This window comes from Nannospalax galili, unplaced genomic scaffold (genome assembly GCF_000622305.1).
Source record: "Nannospalax galili isolate Female #2095 unplaced genomic scaffold, S.galili_v1.0 scaffold634, whole genome shotgun sequence".
NCBI lineage: Eukaryota > Metazoa > Chordata > Mammalia > Rodentia > Spalacidae > Nannospalax > Nannospalax galili.
In genome coordinates, this window is record NW_008336853.1 from 3,684,168 (window position 1) to 3,710,936 (window position 26,769).

At 48.0% G+C, this 26,769-nt stretch overlaps 1 protein-coding gene across 6 annotated transcripts in view; it reads left to right on the top strand.

The window, feature by feature from the left end:
* Slc39a11 (solute carrier family 39 member 11) overlaps positions 1-26,769 on the top strand; it is a 605,978-nt gene that overhangs the window by 157,918 nt on the left and 421,291 nt on the right. For all 6 annotated transcript variants that reach the window (XM_029562731.1, XM_029562732.1, XM_017797732.2 and 3 more), the window contains exon 4: positions 7,379-7,537. In XM_029562731.1, the coding sequence (XP_029418591.1) occupies positions 7,379-7,537 (159 nt within the window). The remainder of the gene's footprint in view (positions 1-7,378; positions 7,538-26,769) is intronic.

The window sequence follows — 26,769 nt, forward strand, 5'->3', positions numbered from 1 at the left end:
AGCACTGAGTGCTCTTGCAGAGGACCTGGGTTCAATTCTCAGCACCCACATGGCAGCTAACAACCATCCGTAACTCCATTCCAGGGAATTCAGTGCCACCTTCTGACCTCCATGGGCATTACACAGCATGGGTGCATTTACATACTATTCATACACATAAAATAAAAACAACAAATAAAATATTTAAAAACGTTTGTTTCATTTGCTTAAGTGAGATGAGTTAGTGAAGGTCTAGATTTGATTTTTGCTCTAATGACTGCAGCTGCTTCATGAATAATCCCTTTCCCTAACTTTGAAATGTCACAATCATTATTAATAAAATCAGTTTACTTGCTAAAACCAGCAAAAACAACACCAAAAACCAAAGGAATACCAAACACCCAAGGGAGGGTCCACAGCTTTCTGGGTGAAGACTGTGAGTCTGGAGGGCAGGCCTGCCTTTCACATTCCAACTTGGTCATTTCCAGCTGAGTGTCCTTGGTGAGTTCCTGGATCACTTTGACCTCTACACAGGAGGCTGTGGGATTCAAGATGGTGAAGCCTGTTGTCCGTGTGACTGTCACACACTGAAGTCCCAGACCTATGGCATTCCTGACCCCACAGAGTACAAGAGGGTGCACTTGGCCTCCAGTCTTTGCTGGGTCATCCACATTACTGGAATGACCTTTCTCAACCTTCCCTCCACCTTGGTAAACTAGTTTCTAGTAATAGTTTCTAGTAAGCTATTTATTTTGGAGACATTTTAGATTTTTCAGGAAATTTAAAAAAAAACACAGTTTCTGTGTGTTTTTTGTTTGTTCTAATTCCTCATGCAATCATATTAACACTGAGTTACTTTGCTGCTGCTGTGCTGAAATACTCTGACCAAAAGCCACTTAGAGGAGAAAAGGGTCCATTTTAGCTCACAATTCCAGAGTGGGACACAGTCCATCATGGTGGGGAAGGTGTGGTGGCAGGAGCTGGAGGCCGGCTGGTGGGAAGCAGAGTGATTGCATTTCACCCACAAGCAGAAAGAGGGCCGGAAGTGAGGGCAGATTATAAAACCTCACAGCCCACCCCCAGTGATGTATTTCCTTCAACAAGGCTCCACATCCTAAAGGTCCCATGACCTCCCCACATGGCACCACTGACTGGGACCAAGTGTTCAGATGCATGAACCTATGGGGCACGTTTTTCATTCAAATCACAGCACATTGGAACTTGACAGCCACAGAAGCTCCAGACTTTGGCTGTCACCTGCTCCTGTCATTCACGTCCCTCTTGTGCTCTGGGATCAGGGTGTGCATTGCATGGAGATTCTTCACTGTGGAGGAAGGCATGTCCTCCATCTAGAGACATGGCCAGAAGTCTGGTGTGTGCATGCTTAGTTTTGAGGTTCCAAGCTCTAACTGTGCTCCTGGGAGGAATGACACTGTGAGTTTCTTAATTGCTTGTTTACCTACCTACTTCTAAGGCACTCAGGTGCTTTAACGGATTTAAATGTGTGCGGTTCGATTCATCTTCCAGAGCAGGGTTTTAACGGGCTCATTTCCACTGTTTATTACTTGCCGAGTTTTTTCTAAGTTCTGGGCTTTTGAAGTAACTAACATTAGGGAACACCATAGGGTCGGTTATGTTTAATTACTCTTGAAATCAGTTCATCCTAGACTTTATTTTTTAATTTTTAAAATGGACACATAAGCATTATATATGTTTATGGGGTACAGCGTAGTACTTCCACAGATGTATACAGCAGGCGATGATCAAATCTGGGTAATTTTCATGTACGTCACCGTAAACATTCAGTCTTTGTTCTGAGACCATTCAAAATCCCTTTTTTTTTGTAGCCGTTTTGGAATGTATATAACATTTAAAAAATTTATTTTCTTATTTTTGGTGCTGTGTGTGTGTGTGCATGTGTGTATGTGCGTGTGTGCATCTGTGTACATGTGTGTATGTGTGTGCATACATATGCATTTGCATGCGTGCATATGTGAGTGCATGCTTGTGTGTGTGTGTATCTGTACATGCAAGTGCAGGTGTCCATGGAGGCTAGAGGATATCAAGTGTCCTGCTCTGTCACTCTGCCATACTCCCTTCAGACAGAGTCAGTGTTAGGCTGGCCGGCAGCAAAGCCCAGGCAGGCATCCTCCTTTCTGCCCCCCGCCCCCCCAGCACTGCATTCCACGCAGGCACATAGCCACTCCCAGCATTTTGTGCGGGTGCTGGGGATTTGAACTTGGGCCCTCATGCTTGCACAGCAAGCACTTTTACTGCACTACTTCCCCAGCCCATCTCTGGTGATATATGTGTTACATTCTTGTCAGCCATGTTCATCAGACACAGCTGAGTGTATGACGGAACATCAGAGCTTCTTTGCCCTAATTGTAGCTCTGTATCCACTGACTGATCCTCCTCATGGCCCTCTTCTCCCGTCTCTCTCCAGTCTCTGGTAACCACAGCTCTGTTTTCCACCTGTAGGAGAACAGCTTCTGTGGGTTTCATACATGTCTGAGAACTTGTCTTATTGGCTCCCTGTCTGGCTTAACATAATGTTAACATAATGTCCTCCAGTTCCATTGTTGTTGTTGCAAGTGATAAGATTCCATTCATTCCCTGTAAGGCTGTGTAGTCGTCCATCGTGTGTGTCTACTATGCGTTTTTTATCCATTCATCCATGGTAGACTCTTAGGTTGATGCCATGTCTTGGTTACTGTGAATAATTCTGTAATAAGCAGAAGTATGGCTAGCTCCTTGACATACTGATTTTATTTCCTTCAGGTATCTAATCTATCCAGCTGCATCCTGTGCAAATTATTATTATTATTATTTTTTTTTAGCTTTCTGAGTAACTCCAGTAACTCTACTGCTGGTTTTCTATACCAGCACACCAGCAGTGTGTGAGCTGTCTTTTTTTTTTTTTGCTGTGCCCTTACCAACCCCTGGTGTCTTTTAGTTTTGCTGCCAGCTATGCTAATTTCAACCCAAACTTATTCCAGGGTCCTTTGCCTGGTGAGAGGAGGTAGTAACTTAAACCTGGGCTTTACTCCGTAGTTTTCAGAATTTCATAAAAGACTCTGGGTCCAGGCACGGTTAAGGATGGCATTGACTTACTCAGGGATTGGGGCTGTCCGCCCTGCATGACGTCACTTTGCTCTGGGGTCTCGGAGAGCCACTTTGTCTCTTGGGGGGGGTCTCACTTATCCAATCTGTCAAGTGAAGTATTTGAACGAAGCTGTCTCCCTAAAGTTGCTTTCCACACTACCCAAATCTGAGATTGTATCAGTGAACCAATCAGTGGATTATCCACAATGCTTTGCAAAGTCCACATTGTCTTCACACCTATGAGAAACTTCCTGATTTTAAACAATTACTCAGCCAGCATTTGTCAGAAGAGCAAGGGCACACGAGTGTGAGCCTGTGCAATACTTAATTTGGAAGGTTAAAAAAAAATCACTTTGAAATGTAGGAATAGATGCAAAAGTGAGCGCTGAATCACTTCCTGCTCCTGTGTTCTGACTTTTCCACCCCCGCTCCCCGCTTCCTCAAGGATGACAGAGAACTTGTTCAGGCAACAAATACTAAACATGTCTCTGTCCAAGACTGTTCTGCTGGGTGGTGCCAGCAAACAGAGATGCTCAAAGCACAGGCCAGATCCTGGGATCTGGGGCACAGAACAAATCCAATGAGCTGGATAAGGGCCCACCCAGAGGGAGCTGTGCGGGCTTGAGAGACGGAGGTGCATGTTTAGTGAGAACAGCTTTGGGAAGCAGGAGAATCCAAAATAACACCTGCTTGCTAGCTCCTGGGTTGGCGTGGTGGCTCTGTTGTCCCCTGTGACTCTTGCCTGGTTCGGTGGCACCATTGCCAGTTCGCCAAACCGAGCAACAGAGAACTCATGTTTGTGGGGCCACTGGACCAGTGAGGGGAAGAGCCAAGGTCCAGACTCAGATCTGGTTCCCAGTTCTGCATTTTTCTATCATAAACATGGACTCTAGCCAAAGGAGGAAGATGTCTGGGAGAAAGGGGCCCTGAGGTGGGTCATGGCATTGCCACAGACAGTCATAGAGTCCCCTCAAGGGGGAGGGAGATGATGGTACAAGGTAGGTTCCTCAGAGCTGATCAGGCCAACTCTAACTTTTTTTCTTTTCTAAAGTTATGGTGATATTTGCATAACATGAAGTTGGCCACTCACTGGTATTCAGAACATTATCAGTGTGGAAGGACCCTATCTTCCACTCCCAAATATTCCCACCATACCCAAGGGAGATGCTGTTTACCTTATGCAGTGCTTCTCTCTCCCCATGTTCACCATCCCCCGGCAGCCACCACTCTGTTCTGTCTATGGATTTCTGTATTCTCGGTATTTCATAAATATGAAGTCAAGTCTCTAATTGGGCGTCATCTCTCCCCTTTAACTGTCTGCTCACTCCCTCACAAGGATCCTTGGCATGATGCTTGTCCCTCCCGTGTTCAAGATCCACTACCCCTTCAGTGTCCTTAATTCAGTCACACCTGCAGGAGTTCTTTTACCACCGAAGACCCATGGAGCAGTCACAAATTTTGACCTTTAGCACATGGTCATGTTGTTTACTACACATAGTCTCGAAATAACTTTTTTGAGGGCCCCACCTCCATTCAGAAACCCAGTGCCATGTACAGATTGCTTTTATGCCATTGGGACTGAGATGCAGAGGGATGGAGGGGAGTTGTGGCACATGTTAGCATCTGTTGAAAACGAGAGGCGTGCTGTGACTGAGGAAGTAGTTAAAGTAATGCTGACAAAGTTGCTGCATCTCCTCACCCCAAGGGAGCACTCAGACAGGGTTCTGAGGGTCAGACGAGTGGCTCTCCTGGCTCTTATGGCTTCGGAATTGTCGGATGTGAGACTGTGTGGAAGGATCTGAAACAGACAAGGAGACAGGTTACTGGTTGGGTCAGGTTTACAGAGAGGACAGCCCTTTGCTCTGTGTCGCTGTGCAGGCCCTCTTAGAGGTGAGCTCTCAAGGTGTGTCGCTGTGCAGGCCCTCTTAGAGGTGAGCTCTCAAGGGCTGTTGGATGCTAAAGCTTGCGAGGTGAGTTTTAGAACAGGGATGGATAGAGATGGGGAGCCCTTGGGCCCTTTTGTGGTCTTCCTGACTGCCTGGCTCATGGTGTTGAACTGGTCAGCCTCTGCATCCATCTGGTTGAGAGGACACATGTTCCTTCTTTTGTGTGTTTCAGAGGCAGGTGCAGATGTCCATGGTTGGCACTAAGACTTTTGCTGAGAGAAACCTGGTCCAGAGCAAGTGGTTCTGTGTGCATGACGGCTGGCGGGAGGGAGCTCACGGATCCGTGCATAGATTTGTTCTTTATTGCTGCTGTCGTGATGCCTGGTTCTGTCACTCCGAATGTTATTTTGGAAATGGGTGATGCAGGTGTTTTTTTAAGGCAAGGCATAATTAAGTAAATTTTAGAAATCCATTCAACATTTTATACGTCGGCAATGACTGTTAACGATGAGTGGTGGGTGGCCTCTAGCCACAAAGATGTCATGGCATGTATGAGGGTGATTGGTTAATTCAGTTAACAGTGGAGAACAGTTTGTCAAAGCGACCTGGCTGACATCTGAGGCCAGCCTCGTTTTCCTCTTCTCGTCATTTACTGTACCCTTGCTTGATCTGTTTCCTGGAGCTATTCAAATAAATACTTGAGCCTGTGGGGGACATTTCTCATTCAGACTATCCCAGAAACATGTTACCTTTATATTTGAGATTCTTTTCTTTTCTTTTTGATGTGTATGTGTGTGTTTGTGTGTGTGGATATTCACATGCATGCATGTACACGCACATGTAGAGGCCAGAGGTCACCTCTGGTGTCATTCCTCAGTTGCCACCCACCTTGTTTCTTGAGATGGGGTCTCTCACTGAATTTGGAGCTGGCCAGTTTGGCTAGGCTACCTGGCCAGCAACCCATATCTCTCTACTGCCTCGACTGCCAGGGATGCAAGTGTGTACTGCCATCCTCAGCTTTGGATTCCAGGGGACTGAACTCAGGTCTTCATGCTTGCCTGGCAAGCACTTCACCAACTGAGCCATGTCCCCACCTTGAGATTCTGTTTCTTTCCCTACAAATGGCAGCAGAAACCAACATCTGCCTCCTGGGATAAAACAAGATATCAAATACAAACTTTGGTCCCTGGAAATGGCTGGTGATCAATAAACATTAGCTCCTCTCTTCATTTTTAGAGGAAATTGAAGAAGCTAATCTGATGTTAACATACTGACATCTTCAAACATTTTGAAGGTTGTCACACAGCATACACGGGACGGTTCTTGTGTGTGTTGGGGGGGGAGCGAGAGCTGATAGGTGAACATGGAAGGGAGACAGATTTCAGTTCAACCTCAGGAAGAACTCAGTAACAATCAGAGCTGTGTTCTAATGCAGTGGACCTCATGAGGTAATGAGCAATTTGTCCCGGAAGTGTTTGATTAGAACAAGAGCTCGCAGTAGCGTTATTACTAACATCTGGGGCTGGGTGATTTTTGTTGTTGTTGTTGTTGGACTATGCTGTGCATTGTAGGATGTTTTATCACTAGATGCCTCTAGCAACCTCCTCCCCCACCCCCACCCAGTGACAACTGAAAGTGTCTCTTGACATTGTCCCATGGAGGGCAAAATCACCCCTGGATGAGCACTCCAGAGTCAGAGGCCAGATGACAGCAAACCAGACTCCGTTCTCACAGGTCAGCTCTGTCCTGCCCCAAATGAGGTCTGTTGATATTTATTTCTATGATTTTATTAGCATATATTATACACAATAGTGGGTTTCATCATGATACTTTGTGCATGCATATAATGCATTTTGATTATTGTCACCCGTTGCCTCTCTGTGCCCTTCTCATTCCCTTGAACCCCTTCCTCTTCCTGACTAGTCCCTTTGTCCTTTCATTTCCTGAGAATTCTAGTTTTTTCATGAGTATGTGCCCATTTGTATATGTACCACGTGTGCCTGTGGAGGCCAGCAGATTCCTCGGAACTGGGGTTATTGGTGGTTGCAATGTGCCCCATGTGAGGGCTGGGACCAAACTCAGACCCTCTGCTCTTACCACCGAGCCGTCTTTCCGGCCCCTTTTCATGTCTTTGTTGTTGCTGTCGACTCAGCCGGTTTCATTAGGGTTGCTGAAAGGAGCGTGGTGGACAACCTCCCAGGGGCTATACCTTTGCCAAATTGAGTTCTCGAAATGGGAATCCTGGGAGGAACCTTTGTTCTGGGGGTGGTCTTTTGGTTGGGATAGTACTACCACCTAGGATTAAAGGCCTGGGAAGTTGGAGGGCTTCTTTTAGGCCATAGAGAGTACCCCCCCCACCCCGGCCTTGGCATGTTGGTTTAATGGTGCATGCTCTCTGTGGTTTACAGGTCATGTTAGCTGCTTCCTACTGGTCTCTGCTGGCACCCGCGGTTGAGATGGCCACGTCCTCAGGGGGCTTCGGTGCCTTGGCCTTCCTCCCAGTGGCTGTGGGCTTCACTCTTGGAGCAGCTTTTGTGTACGTGGCTGACCTCCTGATGCCTCACCTGGTGAGTACTCAGTGTCTCTGGGGTGCTGGGCCAGGAGCATCCAGCTCTGGGCAGTAGATTCTTTCCTGTTCAGTGGTGGAGTCTAAACAGATGAGGCACTGGAAGAAGTGAGTGACCCCACCTTCCACAGAGAAAACACTCATTTGGTAATATGACCATTACCCCAGGTGATTAGTTCAGATTCGAATGTCAGATTTCATTAAATATATAAGTTGTGGCTGATGTGCTGTGTGCCACTGTCTGAACCTATATAAGCAGCCTTGCTGGGGATTTGAACCAGCAACCCCTGGGCAGTGATGATTGGGGATGAGTAAGCACGCTGTTCACCAGCCCACGCGGCCCCCGATACCCGGGGACACTCAGACGCACAATGGGGAGTCTAGTCAAGCAGGGACTCATTTATTGCAGGTCTTACAAAGCTTATAAAGGCACCTGGAAATCCCCCCTCCCCCCCTGAGGGTGTATCTTAAGGATGGTCATGTGCTGATCACACACTCCTCAGCAGTGCAGAAGTATTCTTCAGACTTTCAAAGCAAGCCAGGCCGCCCCCCAGTAACTTCCTTTGGAACCTATGCAAGGTGGGGCCTTTAGGTCCCCACACAGCCTGGGGGAAGGGAATGGCTACCGTTGTGATCCTGACCCTCGGTGAGCTGATCACATCAGGGAGATGACAATACAGAAGCCGACAATACAGAAGCCGTTTTATTAGTACACATCCATACTGACCAACAGGAGGTGAGGGCAGGGTACTGAGAGGTTGGAACTTGCCTCTGCCTTTTGCTTAGTCAGCTGTGTCTCAGCTCTGTTTCCTCCTTCCCATCTGAGGACTATAATATATGATAAATAAAGAAACAAAATTAAAAATGTTTTTGAAAATTAAAAAATGCATCAATGTTGTGGGTAGTACTGGATGGCTTCAGTTGTCAACTTGACACACCTGGGAGGAGGGAACCTCACCTGGGGAATTTCCTCTATAGGACTGACCTGTGGGCATGTCTGGGAGGCATTTTCTTGATTGTTGAGTGATGTGGCAGGGCTGCGGGGAGGGCCCAGCCCGCTGTGGGTGATGTCACCCCAGGGCAGGTGGTCCTGAGTTGTATTAGAAAGCAGGCTGAGTAGGGCCAGAGGAGCAAGCCAGTAAGCAGAATTCCTCCATAGTCTGTGCTTCAGGTCTGCCTCCAGGTTCTTCTCTTGAGTTCCTGCCCTGGCTTCTCTTAACTATGAACTGTATCTTGTAAGTGGAAATAAACCCTTTCCTCCGAAGATACTTTTGGTCAGTGTTTTATCACAGCAACAGAGAAGCAAAGTAGGATGGAGGGAACTACCAATTGTAGGTTTTTGTGTGGCAGTCAGACTGCTGGTTTGGTCTTGGGATGAGCACCACTTGTTCTGAGAGAAGCCTGTTGTGAACAGCAGCCTGAAGGATGTGATGGCCAAGCAGAGGGCCAAGGCCAGGTCATGTGATGGCAGCCACAGGCCATTGACTAACACAGTGAATGCTGTTGGCAGGGGACAGGGGTTGATGGCACTAACAGGATAGGGCAGGTTATGTCCTTTTACCACACGCTATACCCCAGGAAATCCTAGAGGGGGGGCAGAAGTACCCCTAAGTTGGTGCCTGGATTCCCTGCCCACCAAAAAGGGGAGACACATGGGACGAGAACATGGTTGAGGACTGTTTCTTCTGTTGGATCGTGGAGTGTTAGGAGCCATGAGATGTGTGCTCCAGGGTGAAGCATCCTCCTGGCTTTTATCTCTCCTCTCTTCCCTTCTCCTTTCCTCTTTTTTTAAAAAAAAAAATATATATATATATTTTGGTCTTTTTGAGACAGGTTCTCCCTGTAGCCCCAGCTGTCCGGGAACTCACTATGTAGACCTGGCCAGCCTTGAACTCACAGAGATCCGCCTGCCTCTGCCTCCCAAGTGCTGGGATTAAAGTCGTGGGCCACCACGCCCAGCTTTAAAAAATACTTTTAAATATTTTATTTATTATATTTTACATGTATGGGTGTTTTGCCTGCATGTATATAAATGTACCACTTGAGTGCCTGATGCCTGCACAGGCCAGAAGAGGGTGTTGGATTCCTGGAACTGGAGTTAAGGACGGCTGTTAGCTGCTTTGTGGGTGCTGGGAAATGAACTTAGGGGCTCTGGAAGAGCAGTAGGTGCTCTTAACCACTGAGCCATCTCACCAGCATCTCCTTTTCTCTTGTTGAGTTATGGTCTCTCTATGTTACACAGGTTGGTCTTGAACTCATGATCCTCCTGCCTCCCACTCCTGAATGCTGGAATTTCAGACTTGTGCTGGACCCCTGCCTCCTTTCTTGTCTTAAATTCCCAACCAAAGGAAGAGAAAGAGGGTCTCCCAGGCACTTGACTCCGGGGCTGTGGGGCTGATGTAAGGCTTATCGCTTGCAGGGCAGATGCACGTATCCTGGACCTGACAGTTGGATATGGTGGTTGGATGGACGGCTGTGATTGTATCCTAAGGAAATGCCATCTGTCATCTGTTTTCTTTCCACTGAAAGCCCGAGTGGCAGTGTGTTTCTGTCCCCAGTCATTTGCTTTCCTTGCTGTGAGATGTAGCTTCTCTGGTGGCTTCCAAAGGTGGTCACAGGGAGCAGGCTATGTATTCTGCTCCTGACTCACCTAGCTGTGTGTGAATGCTCTGTCGGAGGATTTCCTACTTGAACTAGCAGGAGGATCATGACACCAGTGACCTAGACTCCTAAATGGAGGATGTGTGTGGCTCTGCTCCATGGCTCCCTATAACCTGCATTTGGGTCTCATTCTGCCTGCTCACTGGGGACCACCCAGGCTCCTAAGTCAGCCTTTCCCAGTCATGATAGGCCCTTCTGACTGGGACCTGGGTAGGGATGGGAATGACAGAGGCATGAGGCTTGGTGTCAGATGTGTTTGACCAGCTGTCTGAACAGAGGGGCTTTCTCTGGGCAGTGTAAATAGTCATTGACCAATATGTATTGTGCAGCATACTTTTTTTTTCTTTTATTAACCTTTGGTTCATGTTTGTTCTAATATGTGCTTTGAATACAGAGGCACTGACGGGGTGAGCCTGGACAGCGGAGTAGAGGCAGAATGTTGCGGGTGGGGAAGGGAGAGGGCTGAGGAAGAGGCGTCATTACCATTATTGCGCAGACTTCACTAGCTGGCAGAAGCATCAGTAAACATCTGTTCTGGGACATTTGAGAAGAAATTAATTGTCGCTGTTAATGTGAGAAGGGGGACGTCTCATAGACAAGCTTTGTTTCTAATTGTTGCAGCCGCTGAATACAAATGTGGGCTGAGTGGTGCCCAGAGCAGCTTACCAACCTTCACACAGAGGCTGGCTGAAGGTTTCACTGTTGATTTGCTTCCCAGACCTGAAAAGGGTGGTAGCTTGGCTCTTCCCAGGTACTGTGTGGAGTGTGAATTGATGGAGTTTGATGAGGCATCCCTGAGGCTATCCAGCAAGGATTGAGAACCCACAGGGACCACTCCGAGGGGAGGGGGGGCACATTGTTTTTGGCACGTTTGCTGCCCCTGGATTCTTTGAGCTAGCTGCTTTTGACGATGTGGAAAGTTTCTGGGGAGGGGTTCGGCTTGAGATCTCTTTAGCTTCCAGTTCATCCAGTCTTAACCTCAGCTCATCGAAGCTGGTAGCCCCAGGTGCTGGAGGAGGAGGAAGCTGGAAAGCTCTGGCTGCTGCTCACATGGGGTGGAGAATCCCAGGGCTCCTTTCTGTTCCGTGGGCGCCACTTTGAATTTGATGGGGTGAAAGGAAATGCCGGTGGTGTAACTCCCATCATCCTTGTGCCCTCCGCTCTGCGGTCTCCCCGTCAGTTTGCTCCATGCTTTCGCATGTCTACATGTGTATGTCTAAGAATAGAAGTTTGTTTTGCATTTTCTGAAAAAAACAAACGGTAACACGTCTGTGTTGGTGCTGCCTGTTCTCCCGTCTTGGCATCTATCTTAGGGAGGCTGCATAAGAGGCTGGAAGGGGAAGGAGAGGTAGTGGGGGCCTATGGCTGTCTGGGGTGCTCTCCTGTGTGAGACAACTTGGCCTGTAATACTTCCTGGGCAGGCTGGGGGAGGGCAGGAGAGGTTAGCTCCCTCTTTAGTTTATCTGAGTCCCCAGTCATGTTCAGTGTCTGTCAGGTCTCACTGACTAGCAAAGTGGCTTTAGTAAGAACCCGACTGAAGCGGTAACGTGCACCCTTTTTCATAGGCGCCTGGTTTGTGCTGGTGATTTGGCGGGCTGGAGATGCTTCCAGGAACCACATATGATCAGTGTCTGACATGACAGATGCTGCAAGAGGCAGCTTTTGTCCACCAAGGGGGTGTTTGCATATATTTCTCTCCTTTATAGATTTTCCTCATAGTTAACATTCTTGATTCTATTTCACTAAAGAATGAGAGAGAAAAGAGAGCTGTACTGGGCGACCCATGAGTCTGTGGGATAAGGCTGGGTGAGCCTTGTTGTTAGATGAGCTCCGGAACAGCAGTGGAAGGGAGAACAGTCCTCTGCACCAGACTTAGCGTCTTGCTCCTTCTTCCCTCCTGTTGAGGTTTGAGAGAGGCAGTTCTGCTGCGCTGCATGCTCGAGGTACACCTTGGGCTGCTCTGTCGCTGACATTTGACTGTGCTGGATGGATGCTCTACAGCAGGCATCCTTCCTGCAGGGGACGTAGTTGTCTCTCCAGAAGAGTCTGGTGTGTGGGGATGGAAAGGTTGGGGTTTTACAGCCAGACCCCTTGATTGACCGTCTGAGCATATGTATCACATTTTTTCAGGTTGACATAGATGGGTGATTAGAACAAAGATACTTACTGTTTTCCTTCCTTGGAGGCTGCACTTCCAAATACCCAGTGTCAGCAAGGCCGGTTAGTGCTGAGGTCTCTGTCTGTGACTGGCAGATAGCCTCCTTCCCTCTAGGTCCCCACACGGTCTTCCTGTGTGTAGGTAACCCTGATGTTTCTAGGTGCCCATTATTTCCTCGTAGAAGGATACCAGTCCCATTGGTCCAAGGCCCCTCTAGTGGCACCACTTTAACTCAGCCACCCTTTTTAAAGCTCCCATTTCCACATATAGTCACATCGTAAGGTGTTGGGGTTATGGTTTCAACATACAAATCTGGAGGAGTATGATTCAGTTCCGACAGCGCCTTGGCACTTTCTCTTTATTCATTTAACCAGGTAATTAGATTTGTGGTTTGTATCCATGCGGAGGCCAGAGTCACATGCCCCATCGTTTTGTTTGGGTTTGGCCTCCATCTCACTGAGATCCGCCTGCCTCTGCCCCTGGGTGCTGGGGTTAAAGACGTGTACCTTCTTTTTTCTGGTCTGTTTGAGACAGGGTCTCCCTGTAGCCCCAGCTGTCCTGGAACTCACTATGTAGACCAGGCTGGCCTTGAGCTCGCAGAGATCCGCCTGCCTCTGCCTCCTGAGTGCTGGGATTAAAGGCGAGCACCACCACGCCCAGCTCTTTTTTTTTAATTTTTTAATTTTGGTCTTTTTGAGACAGCAGGGTCTCCTTAAAAAACTATTTTTTATTTTATGTGTATGAGTGTTTTACCTGCATGCATGCAAGTACATCCATGCATGCAGTGCCTGCGGAGGCCAGAAGAGGGCGTTGGATCCCTGGAACTGGAGTTACAAGTGGTTGTTAGCCACCATGTGGTTGCTGGGAACTGCAAGAGTGCTGTTAACTGCTGAGCCGTCTCTCCAGTCTCCTATCTTGTTTTTTTTTTTGGAGACAAGCTCTCTAACTGGGACCTGGGGCTCCCTGGTTCATCTAATCTGGTCAGTTCTAGGAGTCTGAGCAGAGCAGCACTTTAGTGACCAAGCATCTCCCCAGTCACTTTGCAGTTTTATAGAGGGTTAAGCTAGAAAGATGACTGGGGTAGAGGAAGCTCATCCTGTGGATGTTGTCAGAGGCCACAGGGCAGGCACAGTGCATTCTCCACCACAGCCCACTATGGGCAGCACTTCCCCAGCACTTGCTGGTGGGCTGCATGGCTATGCCTGAGGGACATGGTGTGCTGAGGAATCTCTGGCTGTGATCAACACTGTTTCTGGGTGGAGAGCCTGCAAGAGTGAGGCAGTGGAGGTCCTGGCAGGTAGGCATCCAGAAAGGTTTCCTGTTCACAGCGTCACTGAGCAGAGTTCTGAGTCTCCTGAAGTAGTTAGGTTGCTTTGCTGCACCAGGGACCCTTGGTACCACGGAGCCACAGGCTCTTCACAGGGAGCAGCGTGGAGGGTGCTGGCATACCTGCCCTCCTGGGCACCGTGTACATGGCAGGGCTCTGGTAGAGGCAGTTTCTCTTGCTCTTGAAGCCATCCACAACCACCCTTGGCTCTAGGAGTGTAGTCAGGTGTAGATGGGAGCCTGTTGGCATGCAAAGGGGATTGGGGCAACTTCCTGATGTAGCGTACTCTGACTCTTAGAGGAAACAGTGCCTTAGGCTGGAGATGTCCCCCATTGGTGGAGCCCTTGTCTAGAAGGCATGAGACCCTGGTTCACTGCTAAGTGCCACAAAACAACAACGACAAGCAAACAAAATCCTCAGCAGCTTAACCGTCCTGTGGACATGCGTGAGTGCTTTTGTAGGTGGTGGGAACGCCCGCCATGAATTCTTTCTTCATGTGTTCTGTTTTCTTGGTCAGGAGGTGTAGGCTGCTTGGTGTATTTGTGTGCCTGTGCATTAGCTGTTTCTATAGTGAGGTGGCAGGAAGGCAGTCTGTAGCTCTGCAGGCAGAGGACCAGAATGATCGAGACAGCCTGCTCTCCAGCTTTTGACAGAGGTTCAAAGATGCACCTGACAATGTTGTTTGTTCCTGGAGGACCCAAAGTGGGACTGGTTGAACATACACACACACACACACACACACACACACACACACACACACACAAATACACACACACACACACACACACACACACACACTTCTATTTCAGCACAGGCTGTCTTGCTGAGGGAGACTCTTCAGGCAACTGAGTGGTTCTTGACATCATAGAATGTCAGGGATTCCTAAATATGAACAAGGATGCTTGGAACCTTCCAGAACTTATAAGCATCCTCCATCTTTTCATACACTAGGCCATAAAGTCATGACTAGATACCTATCCTTTCTTGCCGTGTTGAGTCAGGAGTCATGTTTCTGAAAAATACTCAGGTACCACCATGGAATTGTAAAGGACTGGCAGACAATAGGGTTTGTAAGATGACTGTGGGGAGGTGGGGAAGGTGAAGGCACCGAAGGTTTACCTAAGCTGGTGGGATACTTTCTTCTCATGGGAGCTGGGGCAGGGTCTGGCTGGCCTGTAGCCTATAGCTCTTTTCCTAGCCAGGTCTCGGGCCCTCGGCAGAACTTTCCCAGTTAAGCCATGTTGCCCTATCAACTCCCAGACCGATTAGGCCAGGGAGTCAAAGTCCTAGGGGAACTGGGGAGAAAAAGCTTTAGAGTCCGTGAGGAAATGGACATTGACGTTTGGGGCTAGAGATACTGTGTGTCTAATTTGTGAGAAGAAGGGGGGTCCAAGTAAGGCCACCAGAACGAGTAAAAGATTGTTCTCTTCCACATGGAGCCTTGGGGATGCCTAAGATAGAAGTATCTGGAGCCGCACTTTGCTCAGTGGAATTTAATATGCAAGCCATAAAATCATTAAACAGGACTGCAGCAGTTGGCAACAGGCCTACAGGCCAGTGGATTCTCATTCCTTCCTGTTGAAGAACTGGAGGCTGAGCGTGTGTATCTGTTTGTCTTTCTTGTTAAGCACACAACGCTTTCCTTGTGCAGTGAGGGAGGGGCCTGGGGTGGAGTCGGGCTGATCTCTGGCAGCCACTCCGTCTCTGCAGCAGCGTCCTTCTTTGCTTATAGCTGTCTTCACACACACTTTCTCTCTCTCTAGTGGGACAGTGCTCACTGCATCCCCTCACCCAAGCCAGCTTCAACCAAGAAGCTGGACTTACTGCTCACTCTGAAAGCAGGGAAAGGCCCTTGTGTATGTTCAAACCTGTGCCAGTAGCAGAGCAGAAGCAGAGGACTCTCCAGGCTGGCACAGGTGGAGAGGGTTCTAGTTTTCTCTGAACATAAACCTGCAGGCTCTGATGAGCCTCCCTTAGGGCTGCAGATCTGTCACGGTGGGACATGCCTTAGATTCCTGAGCCAATGCACCTGTTCATTGTGGTAGCTGGGGTGACTTGCTTTCTATTTACTGTATGTTAGGGCTATGGATGTAGCTTAGTGGTGGAGTCCTTGCTTAGTGTGCACAGGGCCTTGGGTTTGATCTCCAACACTGTTCAAAGAATTATTGTATCTTGGCTGTAACAGAGACTTATTTTTGCTCACCTTGAGTCTATTCTGATTATGAGCCTTTTGAAAGATGGTCATCTCTTCTGTGATCCTCTGGCTTCATCAGCCTCTTGTGTAATGGGTGTTGCTGGCTAGTCATCACTTAGCAGGCTGAGCTCCCTGTCATTGCTAGAGGCACAGGGCTCACTGTTCTGCCCTCAGAGAAGTCTGTAAATTTGGGCGGTAGCAAAGTAGGTTTGGGGGGCTGAGACAGTAATATATTGACCCCAGATTCCTTGGCCACAAGATTTTTTTAAAAAAGATTAAAAAAATTTACTTTTATATGTTGGAGTGCTCTGCCTGCATGTGTGTGAGTGCACCGTGTGTGTGCAGTGCCTGTGGAGGGCAGAAGAGGGAGTTGGATCCCCTGAAACTGGAACTAAGGACAGGTGTCAGCCACCAGGTGGATGCTGGGAACCAAACCCGGATCCTCTGGGAGAACAGCAAGTGCCCTTAACTGCTGAGTCATCTCTCCAGCCCCAAGCCACAAGATTTTTAAATCAACAGATAAGGCATATGTTCCCAAGAATGGTCATGGAAAATAGCACACATTCATGTAGGTATGCACACATAGATATGTTTATCCTTACATATGTACAGTTCACAGTGCACATGCACACATATGTGCAAACCTTTTCACATGTGCACACATGAACGTGAGTGTGCACACACATCTTTTCAGGCTGGTGCCCATCCTCTCAGACCCATGGGCTCAGGATGGCAATGTCCACATGACGTAGAGGACTGACTCGGGACAGGCTGACAGCAGCAACCTCTGGTTGAAGCTTGAGTTCTGCCCTGGGACCCGGAAGTCCCAAGAAGCAGCCTGGACTTGGCCAGTGTGGACACAGGATAGGTGCAGCAGATGCTTTGGGCTGCAGGGACTGAGGCAGATTGGGAACAGCATGCTGGCCAGCGCTCCAGGAGACCGTCGGGGCTCTCCCTGTCACCACAGCAGAGTAGAGCAGAACAGGGCCGTGAGCTGGGGCAGACAGGCTCTCTGCTCAGTTCACGTCTCTCCCTTTAGCAACATGATGGGGCTGGGGCCAAGGCAGATGCCACCTATGTGTGTCCCTGTTGCCCTTTCACTTGTGATGCATAGCAAGATAGCAGTCAGGGAGCTTAAATGATACCCAGTACCATGGTGCTGGGGATTGATTACAGGTGAGGGCTGTCTTCCCGGCTTGCCCATGGTGGCCTTCCCATTGTGTCTGCATGTGGGGAGAGGCAGCCAGCGGCAGGGTGAGCTCCCCGGGGGCTTTTCTCATTAGTACACCAATCCTGTCATAAGGGCACCACACACATGACTTCATCTAGCCTAATTGCCTCCAGAGACCCCTGGTGACATTGGACACTGCCAGAGTTCCATCCACAAGTTTTTTTTTGCTGGGTGGGAACATGACGGTCCCACCCAGCAGTGTGATGGTTTGTCGCACTCTCTGTAAAGGACTTGAGGAATTCTTCCGTTTTCAGGGCATAAAAGCGCCCTCTGAAGTTCCCAAGCAGAACTCAGAGTGGACAGCTCTCTAGACAGCATGAGACCCAGAGCCTTCCCGTTTGTTCTCGAGAAATTAAGTTGATGATCTTCTTTGTCCTGAGGTGCCTTTGTTATGTTAGTAACACCTGGTCTAGTTTCCTTTTGTTAGTGTTTACATGGCCTGTCTTTTGCCATCTGACCCTTTTAACCTCTTCGTGTCTTTACAGTTAATAAACAACAGAATTGGAATTGTATATATATTCTCACACTTATTACTCCAGAAACTCAGTGTGACTGTGTGTGCGTGATGTATGGTATGTATGTGTTTGTGTGGATGTGTGCACAAGAATACCTGTGCATGCATGTGTGTGCATATGTGCATGGTGTATGTACCTGGCTATGTGATGTGTGCATACAGGTGTCCATGCATGTATGTGTCTGTATGTGAAGGACAGAGTTTTGATGTCAGGCACTTTTCTTTATTGCTCTCCACCTTATTTATTTATTTATTTATTTATTTATTTATTTATTTATTTATTATTTATTGACAGGGTCTCACTATGTAGCCCCAGATGGCCTGGAACTCCTTATGTAGACTAGGCTGGCCTTGATTTTACAGAGATCTGCCTGCCTCTGCCTCCCAGGTGCCGGGATTAAAGGCTTGTGCTACCACACTCAGCTTCTTACCTTACTTTTTGAGACATGGTCTCTCATTGAACCTGGAGCTCATCAGTTGGCTTTATGGACTGGCCACCGAGCCCCAGGGAGCCTCCTGTCTCTGCCGCCTCAGTGCTCTGGTTACAGGCATGCCCTGCTGTGCCCGGCCTTTTGCATGGTTGCTGGGGCTCTAGCTCATGCCCTCGTGCTTGTATGAGCAGCACTTTACCGAGTCATCTTCCAGCCCTGGGTTTTGCCTTTTTGAGACAGGGCCAGCTGTCCTGAACTCACTATGTAGACCAGGCTGGCCTTGAACTCAGAGATCGCCTACCTCTGCCTCCTGAGTGCTGGGATCAAAGGCGTGCGCCACCACGCCAGGCTGGTTTTGCCTTTTTATCTAGTCAGCTCTCTGGCTCTTAATGAGAATGTTTAGTTAGTTTGTATTTTGTGCAGTGACTGATATGACTGAACTTATGCCTGTCATCTTACTGTTTGCCCCATTTGGGTTTTTGCTGCTGCCGCTGCTCTTCCAGATGCCTTTCCTAGCATGTTGGGGAAAGCGTGTAGTACCCATTGCATTTTCTCTGCTGGATTTAAAAATATATCCCTTGGGGTTTGGGAGATGGCTCAGTGGGTAAGACCACTTGCTGTGCAGGCACCAGCATCTGGAAAGCTGACCATGGCCACACATATACACCTGTAACCCTGGGACTGTGGGGGGATGGAGACAGGAGGATGTCTGGGGCTTGTGGCTTATCTCAAGGGAGTAAGGGCTGAAAGTGATAGAGCAGGACACCCAACGTCTTCCTCCAGCCTCTGCGCACATGCGTGGGACCACACGCACATACATGTACCACACGCACATACATGCACACAAATATATATCTCCTGTGTTGTGTTTTTTATGACTGTCGTAGCGATTACTGTATTCTAGATTACCACAGCTGGCCTTGAGTTACCATTGTGCCATTTCCGATGTCGTCTTAGCGCCTTCTAGCCACGGGCTTCCGTTTTCCCCTCTTGTGTTCGTTACTTTATTTTGGAAACATTTTATTTCTTCTTGTTTCATAAACTATCCAACACATTAATTTTGCTCTAAACAGTCAATTACCTTTAAAGGACAATTTAAAATTGTACGTTTCCCCTTTTGCAGGGCTAACAGTCCCGCACGTCCTGTTGACTAATCCCTGGAACCACCTTTGCAGTGATTTTACTCATTTCTCCACTGAGACTGAAACAGAAAAGCTGGATGGACCTCATTTGCACTGTCCTGTTGTTTTCCTTCTTTTCTCTCCACCCTCGGACTCCGTTTGTTTTCAAACGGAGGTGGTTGAACTTGTAAGGTCAGTGTGTGTGGGGGTGCAGGGAGTGCGTGTGCATATGTACATATGTATGTATGTATGTACATGCATGTGGAGGCCAGAGGTTGACTTGGCATGTATTCCTCTGTTGTTCTCCACCTCGTTCCTTTGAGACAGGATCTCTCAACTGAACCTGGAGTTCACTGATTTGGCCCGACTGTCTGGCCAGCAAGTCCCAGGGATCGTCCTGCCTTGACCTCCACTAGGCTAGAATTACAGGCATGTGCGGCCATGCCTGACTTTTATATGTGAGTTTGTGTTAGGAATCAAACTCAAGGTCCTCATGTTTGCACGGCAGACATGTTACTGACTGAATTATCTCCCCAGCCCCAAGGTCAGCTTTAAGAAAAAGCTACATAAGTTTCTAAACAAAACTTCCTACTTTTCTTTTCCCTTTTTCCAGTATTGATGTCTGCGTCTAGCATCTTTGCTGTATTCTAGTCACACACTTTCTAAGACTTTAATTAGCAGGCACTCGAGTAGGGAGTTGGAGCCTCTTGATCCTGATGTTTAATGGAGTGTTGCCGTGGATGGCAGGAATCAGAGTAATTGGATGATGGCTGAGACACTGGGTGATTCACAAAATCAGCTAAAGGCTGACACTCTTGGGAAGGCCACTAGATTTAGCTTTGGTTCAAGGATTTTGAGGTATTGTCCCAGCTGCCTTGACTCTTCTCAGTTTCAAGGAGACTGCTTACATTTGGAAAATCACTTCTTTACAACAATGCAATTAAGTGCTCTTTGAGAGATTTTTGTATTCTGAAGCTTTTGTGTGTCTTAGAATGATGTGCTTTTAAAAATCATGGCTTCAGAAGCCCTTTCACCCTGAAAGTCTCACTTCAGGGAACTGGAGTGGAGCCAGAAGTCTGCATTTTTTTTTATCAAGTGTCCCAGAAGATTCTGATGTAGGAAATCCACAGACCTCGTTCTAAGAAATATTGTCTGATGGATATTTCACATCAGTTTTAACAACTGGACATTTTGTCGTGTCTGATGTTTTATTTTCCTTCCAGAAAGCATAGGGGTAGCACAGTCATTATCAACTCACAGTGGGGATGGAAACATGACCTAGAGGAGCTAAAAGCTTCCCTGGGCCTAAAACTGTCTTGGTAATGGAGCAAGGACAGAGCTCAATCTTCTCATAGGTTCTTCCCTTCGTGTGCTATGTATCCCTCATGGTGTTGGTTAATACTGATGATCAGCCAGGCATGGTGGTGCATGCATTTAGTCCCAGCACTCGCGAGGCAGAGGCAGGCGGATCTCTGTGAGTTCGAGGCCAGCCTGGTCTACATAGCGAGTTCCAGGACAGCTGGGGCTACAGGGAGACCCTGTCTCAAAAAGACCAAAAAAAAAAAAAAATACTGATGATATACTTGGCCAAACGTAGAGTCACCTAGGGGACAAATCTCTGGACATGCCTGTGAGGGAGTTTCTAGATTGGGTTATTTGAGGTGGGAAGATCCACCTTAACTGGGTGGCACCATTTCATGGGATGGAGTCCTGGACTGAAGAGGGAACCTCAGTTGAGGAATTTCCTCCATCACATTGACCTGTGGGCATGTCTATGGCGATTTTCTTGATTTCTGATTGATGTGGGCGGGCCCAGGCCTAGGCAGGTGGGCCTGGGCTGAGTAAGCCAGAAGAAGCAAGCCAGCAGGCAGTGTTCCTCCACAGTCTGTGCTTCAGTTACAGGCTCCTGCCTTGAGCTCCTGCTCTGGCTTCCCCCAGTGACGCATTGTGTTATGTAAGCTCCCCCAGGTTGAATTTGGTCAGTGTTTTATCACAACAGAAATTAAACTTGGACAGTAACTAGTGCATGTGGTATGAGGTGGGAAAACACCGTCTTTCATTCTCTCTCTCTCTCTCTCTCTCTCTCTCTCTCTCTCTCTGTAACCTCCTTCCTGATGCAGAGGTGCTATTCTGTGCAGCACTTTGCTAAGGATGAGTTATGGGAGAGAACACCTGAGTGAGAACACAGTGATCATCACAACACTCCAATCTACATAGTACTCCTGCCACTGAGAGGTGCTGTTCTTTGAGCTTGGGATCAGAGGGAACGTGGGGTTTCTGCATAGGTTGTGACACGGTCTGGTGATGTTTTTGTCTGTTAACTTGAGAGTGCATACAGGGTGGTTCAGAAGGGGAAGACACCCAAGGTCTAACTGGGCGATGAGTGTCGTGTTCCACCTTAAGCTATTTTCCACCTACTTGGGGCATTGAGAAAAAAGAGGAGAGCTCACTGAAGAGACTGTGGGAAGGGGAAGGCAGGGAAGAGATCAAATGGCTACAGCTACACACAAGAAAAACTGCAGCATGATTCCTAGTCTTCAACTTCAGTGGTTTTGAGTATGCTAGAACAGGATGAATACTCGCTATATGGAAGGGTTGACGGGCATGCGATTATAATTTGGGAAGCGTGGCTTCTGCAAGCACTGGACTGTCCACCAGGCCTGTTGTTGTATCTGTTGATGCCAATGGATCGAGGTGAGGAGGCTCGTAGGCGATGGAGGCATGTGAAACATGGACTCAAGGCAGCATGGAAACTGGAGAGGCTACTACACTGTGGGTGAGAGCCCTCCACAGCAGAGATTTGAAAAAGGAGTGCAGGAGACAGGAGATTGGCCTGGGCTGGCCGCGGGCTTGTGTCCAGACCAGAGGCAAAAGAAGTGTACAGCCAGAGGACCATATGAAGCCAAGACTGGGCAGAGCCATGGCCTCAAACACCAAGCCTTTGAGACTTGGTAAAGTGATGTGGGTTCTAAGGCTGCTCATCTGCCCACCCCAAGGGTCTCAGAATGTTAGCTACTTACACAGCTGACATGTAAAGGAATAGATGTGCTTGGTAATTGTGCTAGGAGAGGAAGAAAGGACTGAAATTTCCCTCTACACTGAAGGCTGGGCCTATTGTTTCTCCAGACAGGCCAGGCCCAGGTTGACTGGCCATCTCATCTTGAGCCGTAGGGGCTTTTGAGAGCACACACTGAGGCTTTGCCTCTGCAGGGCCCGAGGCTCTGGGAGGATGAGGTGGCCTGAACCAGGCTCTGCCGAACCCTGGGTGAGGGGTGAGGGGTGTGTTGCAGGCTGGTGTAGACGAAGTAAGCAAATGTGATGTTAGGGCACCAGGGCTGGCCCGTGTGACTTGTGTGCTTATGATGTCGGAGGAAGGCAAGGGGCAGTGCTGGAGAGGTTTGCGTCAAGGCCTCGGTCGAATTCTGGGCTGGTCTGATTAGGGGAGCAGTGGAGACAGAACCTGCTCCGTGCTGCCCTGAGGGAGGCGTCCATGAGGCCTCATCACCCACCAGGCCCTATGGATGCCCTCTATGAGGGGGACCAGAGAACTTCAGCCCAGGGCCACATCAGCTACAGCCCCTCATTTGCCTAATGTCAAGAGCTGCCTTCGTGGGTTGGGGTGGAGTGTACTCATTCAGCGTCCCTGGGGAGTGCGTTCTGGGAACCTCCTCATCTTACAATACCCAAATACACAGATGTGCAAGTCTCTTCTAATATAAAATGACACGGTGTTTGCACATAAGCTATGGAATCCTTCAATGTATTTAAAACCATGTCCAGGTCACTAGTGATACTGACTACAATGTAAATGTTATCAGCGGTTCTACTGTATTGTGTAGGGAATGACCGAGAAAAACCTGGACATACCCAGTTATGGACACACAAGTGAACAAGATGAGAGGCAAACGGTGCTCAGATGAGTCTCGGATGAGTGTGGTGTGTGTGTGTGTCGGGGGGAGTCTCCAGCAGGCTCTGCCCATCTCCTCCCATTGGTGTGAATTTGATGTAATGTTTACTGAGCTACAGGTTCAAGTTTTTCTTTTTGGGAAGTCCTGGAATTTTCTTTCCCTCCCATATCTGTTTTGTCCTCTCCTGCCCCCCCTCCTCCTCTCAGGTCTCCTCTCTCTCTCTCTCTCTCTCTCTCTCTCTCTCTCTCTCTCTCTCTCTCGCTCTCTCCCCCCCTCCCTCCCCCTCCATCCCTTCCCGTCCTTTCCTTCTCCATTCTTTCCCTCTTCCCCCTCCCTTTCCTTTCTCTCTCCCTTGTCCCTCCCCCCTTCCTTCCGTCCCACCCCCTCTTCTTTCCAGGGTTGTACTTTGTAGCCCCGCTGACCCCAAACTCTGGAACTGTGTATCTTCCTGTCCCAGACTCAAGTGTTTTGGGATTATAGGCATCCCCCCCCAATACAACACACCTTCCTGTATTATTTTACTTTATTATTATTATTTTATGTGTATGAGTATATTGTCTGCATATAGATAAGTGCACCCATGTCATGCAGTGCCCACAGAGGTCAGAAGAGGGCATCAGATCTGCTGAAACTGGAGTTAGGGATGGTTGTTAGGTGCCATGTGGGTGCTGAGAATCGAACTGGCGTCCTCTGCAAGAGCAATCAGTGCTTTTAGCTGCTGAGCCATCTCTCCAGCCCCCCCCACCCCAAATAGTTTTAACCTGTGGTTGATTGACTGCAGATACAGAGCCCTCAGATGCAGAATGCCGAGCATAATTGTGATTGAGGTGTTCTATTCTCTGGGTCTTTGCAGAAGCCAGTCATAAACACACTCAGTAATCATTTTTCTCTGTGTCTCTGCCTCCACTATCCAGGACACCAGCATCTCCTGCGCTGGGTTATCACCCACAGCCCAAAGCATCCTTCACAGCTCAGGAGTCCAATCATATGTCTACCTTAAACTCCTTCAAGGACTCCTGGCCCCTTCCTTAGCAAGCTTCACCAAGCACTCTCCGCCCTGGCCCCTGACACCCCTCACAGCCTTGCGCCCCCCCCACCCCCGCCCCATCCTCCCTCCTGCTCACCAGTCTCTACAGCCCCACACTGTGTGTCCTTCCTCTCTGCAGGCCTTTGTACCAGCTGTCCCCTGAATCCCCTGTCCCCCGTGTCCTGTGTACTGCCCCTGTGCCTGTGCACTGTCTCCATGGTGTTTATTACACTCCCCTCTGCTTAGTCTCCAGGATGTGGCCCCAGAAGGCTCCCCTGACTTGGGTCTCATCCCTGCCCTGTCTTCCTCTGTGGACCTGCTCACCTGTGGCCTGTGGGCCAGGTAAAGACATGCTCAGGTCTGCCTTGGTTTCCACTGTGTCCTTGCTAGCTGAGTTCCCGTCACACAGCAGATCTTCAGGAAGTGGTTGATGAGTGAATAAGTGAATGTGGGTATTAAGAGCAGATGAAATCATCTTATGAGAAGTTCTCCTTTCAGGCTGAAAGTACTTCACCCAAGTGAGTTATTTTGTGGAAATGGATCCATGCCCTTTGCAATTGACTTATTTTCAGCACCACAAACACAAGCCTCAGATAATTAAACGTGCAAGAGAGGGAAATATGAATATTGTATGTGTTCTTTGGTTGTTCATGCTTTATTTACTTTCATAATTATGTTTGCCTGAGAATCTAAAGATGGGTCATTTACCATCAGTGTTTTCTGAACTAAAAGGAAGTGCTGGGCAGAAGGGAGTTGCCTGTGCTGCTCTAGAAAAGTGCTGATGCTGGGACCTCCCTCTGGAGGGTTCACTTGGTCCACTGTGAGGTGTGGGCATATATATATGTGTGTGTGTGTGTGTGTGTGTGTGTGTCGGTCCACTGTGAGGTGTGGGCATATATATATGTGTGTGTGTGTGTGTGTGCATGTATGCATATGTGTATATGCATACATGTATATGTGTACATATGTACACATGAGTATATATATTTGTATATATGTGCATATGTATATGCACACATGTGTTTGTGCATATGTATATCTATATGCATGCATATGTGTGCATGTATATGTACATATATGTGAATGGGCAGAGGTATATATGTATACATGTATGTGTGCATGTATATATATATGTGAATGTATGTATACACATGTATATCTGTGAATATATGTATACATGTGTATATATGTACATATATCTATGTGTGTGTGTATCTCCACCCTCATAGGGTCTCTGACACTCAGCCTAGTTGCCACCCACCAAAGCCGATTTCTCCCTTGCTTTTGTCTAGGAATGGGTTTGAAGGAGCCATTGTAATTGAAATTCTGTACATCCCTCTTCCCCTTTGAGGCCAAAGTCTTACTGCAAAAGACTCCAAAAAGAGACTTTCTCTGCAGATGATTAGTGGACAGTCTCAAGAGGAAGAGGAAACTGTTCTGGGTATATGGATTTCAAGCTTTGTTGCTTTTTTGAGGCAGGGTTTCATGTAGCTCAGCTTGGCCTCCATTCCCTATGTAGCTCAGAATGACCTTGAACTCTTGACCCTCCTACCTTTTCCTGAGTGCTGGAATTCTAGGCATGTACCACCACACCCCCTTTTAGGTGATGTTGGGTATAGAACCCAGGGCCTCCTGCACCTAGGCAAGCACTGTACCAGCTGACCTGGATTGTAACTTTGGACACCAGGAGAATTATCAGGGGTGTCTGACAAGATGCAGATGCCAGGTCTCCACATGCAGTGGCTTGCTTACCAAGCTTCCAGAGTGAGGCCCAGGCATGGTGACATATATATATATCCTCTTAAAAGATACTTTTATTAATTCAAGAATTTCATACAATGTATTTTGATCATATTCAGGTCCCCTTCTCCCTCTACTCACACCTTACTACCACTCTCTCTGACTTAATGTCCTCTGTTATTATTTGTATCTTTTTAAAAGGCCTATAGAGTTTAATCTGTGTTTCCTAAATGTTCTTGGGTGTGGGTCTACCCTTTGGGGTCTGGTCAATCTACCAGGCATCATACCAGTAAGGAAAACTGACCCATCCTCTCCCAGAATCTATCAATTGTCAGTAGATCCTCAGCTAGGACTGGGCTTCCTGCCTACCTCCCCCATCCATGCTGGGTTTTTGTCTGGCTTGAGTTTGCACAAGTCTTGTGCATGCTGTCCTAAGTGCTGTAGGCTCATATATGCAACGTCCCTGTGTGTTCACACAACAGCTCCCTTGTATTCCTCTACCATTCTTGGTCTTTACAGTCTTTTTGCCCCCTCTTCTGCAATGCTCCCTGAGCCTTTGGGAGGAGAGGATGTGACATAGGCATCGTATAACCCCTATTAGACATAAAATTAAATGAGTTTTTAAACTTGAAAAAGATCTCCATTTCATATTAAAATACACAGTTTCATACAAAAAATTCATTTTTAATACAATTGACACTATGATGCACATGTGTTTCTAATCTCTATATATCTGATTATTACTAGTCACAGTCGGTTACTTTCTGAGATCCTTGGCATCTGAGCATGGATACAAACTCGTCAGATAGACAGCCTTCCTCTCCCACTACAGCCTCCATACTCTGCCATCCCTGTCACTGTCCACTGTGTTGTCAGCACCCTCATCCATTCCCCCTGTCTGCCCTTCTGGTAAATCTAGTC